The following is a 3,155-nucleotide window of genomic DNA, read 5'->3' on the forward strand; positions in this document are numbered from 1 at the left end:
GTCCTTTATTGTACTCTAATATATTTCCCAAAGTTTCAGCTCGATATTTTATTTACAAAAAAAGTTCTTAGGTTCAAAAAAACATTCAGTGAACTGAAAAACAGTCGTCGGTAATATAGGTATTTAGCTGTGTCACATGCCCTTAAGGGTTTTTAAATTTTTATAGTATATAGAGATAGCTTGGGTAATTATTTTATTAAGGAAAAAAGTAGTCTTATGATAGAAAAATATTAAAGATGAATTTTTGCACAATTTTGAAGCTTATAATTTGAATTCTGAGATTAGCAAAAGCTTTGCATTTATTTTTAAAATAAAAACATATTTAATATTTTAAATTAACTAATATTTAAACCCAATGAGAAAATATAATTATTTTTCATTGAAAGTTAATTCTTTTTAATTGAAAAGTCTACTATTCTTTTTTTGGTTAAGAATTCATATATTTTGATTGAAAGTTTAACTGTTTTGTCAAACATTTTAATTAATTTTTTAATAGAAAATTGGTCCTTTTTGATTGGAAATTCTTCACTTGGGGAAAAATAGTATTTTTTGTTTAAAAATAAAAAATTAGGGAATTTCTTTTTTTGGATTTGGAATAAAATGGGGGGGGGGGTCGTTACCCTCTAGCATGCAAAAAAATGTTGCCATGCATTTTTGGACCACCCTAATACAGAATGTTTGAATTGAAAAACTTTTAAACTTTCATTTTAAATGTTTAAAATTCAAGGGTTCCACTTTGAATGCTTTAATTTGCTGTTTATTGTTTATTACTTTAAATATAACATTTTTTAGAATATAGTTCAATTTAAAAAATTTTCTTGACCGTGAAAAATGTTTCCGAATCTGGAAATGACCGGGAATTTTGTTCTCTAATTAAAACGTTCACCCTGCTGATTCTTTTATTAAAGTATTGCAAATTTTAATGTGGATTTGTACTTTTGCAACTTAATCTGAATCTTTGAACCAAAAATTCTAAATTTTGCAGTTTTAAAACCGCCACCCTGATTTAATTGACTGGATTAAAGAAAAAAAAAGTAGATCTGGAAAAGTCATTGACTTTTAGAAGACGTTTGTAAGAGCCCTGAAAATATGAATTAATTTATAATGTCCAATTTTTTTTCAGTTCATCCTCAAGTTCTGCAATTCCTGAAGGATCGGGAAGCTTGGGTGAGGGAAATTCCCGTAGTTTTGCAAACGACAGGCGACAACGACAGTCCCCATGGAAGCGACTGTGGAACTCCATCGAGAAGACTGAGTTCAATCGGACCTGGTGCGAAGAAAACGCGAGTTCCCGAGGAAGCAATGCCAGATCTGATTCGTCTCATACACGGCAACATAAACGGCCGGGGTTTCCTGGTGAAGGAATTTATGAGCTTCTGGAGCAACAGGAACGAGCTGCGCGTATCAAAAGTAAGTCTCTCTAAAAAAATTCGAGAAATTGCTCGATGGGCCGCCTGCACAGAGGAGGGTCCCATGTTTCAAAAAACCTGCTGGTATGTCAGTGAGGAGGTGCGTAAAAAGTACCTCGGCAACGAGGATTGTGGTTTGCCGAACCGATGGAATTACATACTAATTCCGAAGAGGAAATTCGAGGTTCCGCCGGAAGTTCCGGAAAAACTGGAGAAAGAGGAAAAGGACAAGGAGAAAGAGAAGGAGAAGAAGAGCGTGCCTCTGATCACACAGTTTACGAAAAAGATAACTCAGGAGGAAATGAAGAAGCAGTTGACTGAGAAATCTGCTGCGAAAGCAACACCTACGCTGAGTAGTAGTAAACCTGGAAAAAGGGTCGCCCTGATTTCCGTCGGGAGGGGAGAACAGTTTCCAAAATCTTCGCGAGTCAGTTTACTTGATAAATTTGTCACGGGAGAGGGTCCGAGTCTGAATAAAGAGGTGGTTAAAAGTCAGGTTGATCGTGATGATGATGATGATGTGATGATCATTGAAGACGGAGACGAGAAGGTCGAGTTGGATAGTGAAACGAAGGGAAAGTGTGTAACTGAGAGAGGAGATTCTGAAAATGTTGATATAAAAAGTGTAGAGTCTGAAGACGATGGTATTATGATCATTGAAGATACAGAGGATGCGGAATATCCTGGTGAAGATGGTAAAGAGACGAGGGTGGAGAAAACGGAAGAGAATTTGAAAGTTGATGATCTTGCTGCCGGGGGCAAGAGTGAAGGGAATTCTGAAAAAGATCCGAAAGGGGATGAATCGAAAATGGAAACGACTGATGAAGCTAAGGAATAATTGTTATATTTAAAATGAGAATTAGGCTTGAAAATAGCTTTTCGAAAATTAGCAGGCAGTGTGTTTTTTTTTTGGGGTTTTTTTTTTTATTTCTGTCCAGCTTTACGTCAATCGACGTAAATATAGAGTTCAATGTCTTTGATTTCTTTTTTAACTTCCTTCGGCTTTTCTACTCTCTGCAAATATACACATGTTATTAATCAAGGTTTCTGATTTCTCAGATTTATTAGAGGTAAAGGTTGTTAAGACTGGATGAAAAATAGAAGCCAGATTTTTGATTAACACTTTAAATCTTTTTTGATACAGTATAAATATCTGGTATACATATTTTTTTTTAAATTATACTGTACGTTTTACGAATAGTTTTAATAGAGTATAATCATCTTTTCAGGCTTAAACACGGGATTTTGTATAATCTTTTGTGATATTCGATACATGTTGCAAATTTGGATAAAGAGAAGAAACGCGATTATTATATTATATACATGTTTCTATACTATCGACTTGTAGGGAGATATTAATAAAACGTTATGAACTATGTTTTACAGGAATATATGTAAGTTTTATTTATTTTTTATATCCCCAGGTAGATTCTCAAGAATTTATTGAAAATTTATGAGCATTTTCAGGGTGGCTGTTGGACCGAGAAACTGGGAATTTTACAACATTTTTAGAATAAAAGTTTTGTCCAACTTTGATTTCAACCGTTTTTTAAAATAATTTTTCAAATTGTGATTTTTTAAATTTTTATATCATTTAGTTTAGAATGCTTAATTCGAAAATCTTTCACTTACAAATTTTTCCATTTTAGGTTTTTAATTTTTAAAACCACATAATTTGATATAAAGAATTTTAAAATTTAGTTTTTTAGGCTTAAAAACTTAAAAATTAGCAGTTTTTTAAAACGA

At 33.0% G+C, this 3,155-nt stretch overlaps 1 protein-coding gene across 1 annotated transcript in view; it reads left to right on the forward strand.

Moving 5' to 3' along the window:
* The window catches only part of LOC117177820 (chromatin assembly factor 1 subunit A-B-like), an 84,742-nt gene extending 81,942 nt beyond the window's left edge, over positions 1-2,800 (forward strand). The window contains exon 10 of the mRNA XM_033368774.1: positions 1,124-2,800. Within this exon, the coding sequence (XP_033224665.1) occupies positions 1,124-2,247 (1,124 nt within the window). The 3' untranslated portion in view covers positions 2,248-2,800. The remainder of the gene's footprint in view (positions 1-1,123) is intronic.
* The last annotated feature ends 355 nt before the right edge of the window (positions 2,801-3,155 follow it).

The sequence above is a fragment of the Belonocnema kinseyi genome, chromosome 8, assembly GCF_010883055.1.
Source record: "Belonocnema kinseyi isolate 2016_QV_RU_SX_M_011 chromosome 8, B_treatae_v1, whole genome shotgun sequence".
NCBI classification, from domain to species: domain Eukaryota; kingdom Metazoa; phylum Arthropoda; class Insecta; order Hymenoptera; family Cynipidae; genus Belonocnema; species Belonocnema kinseyi.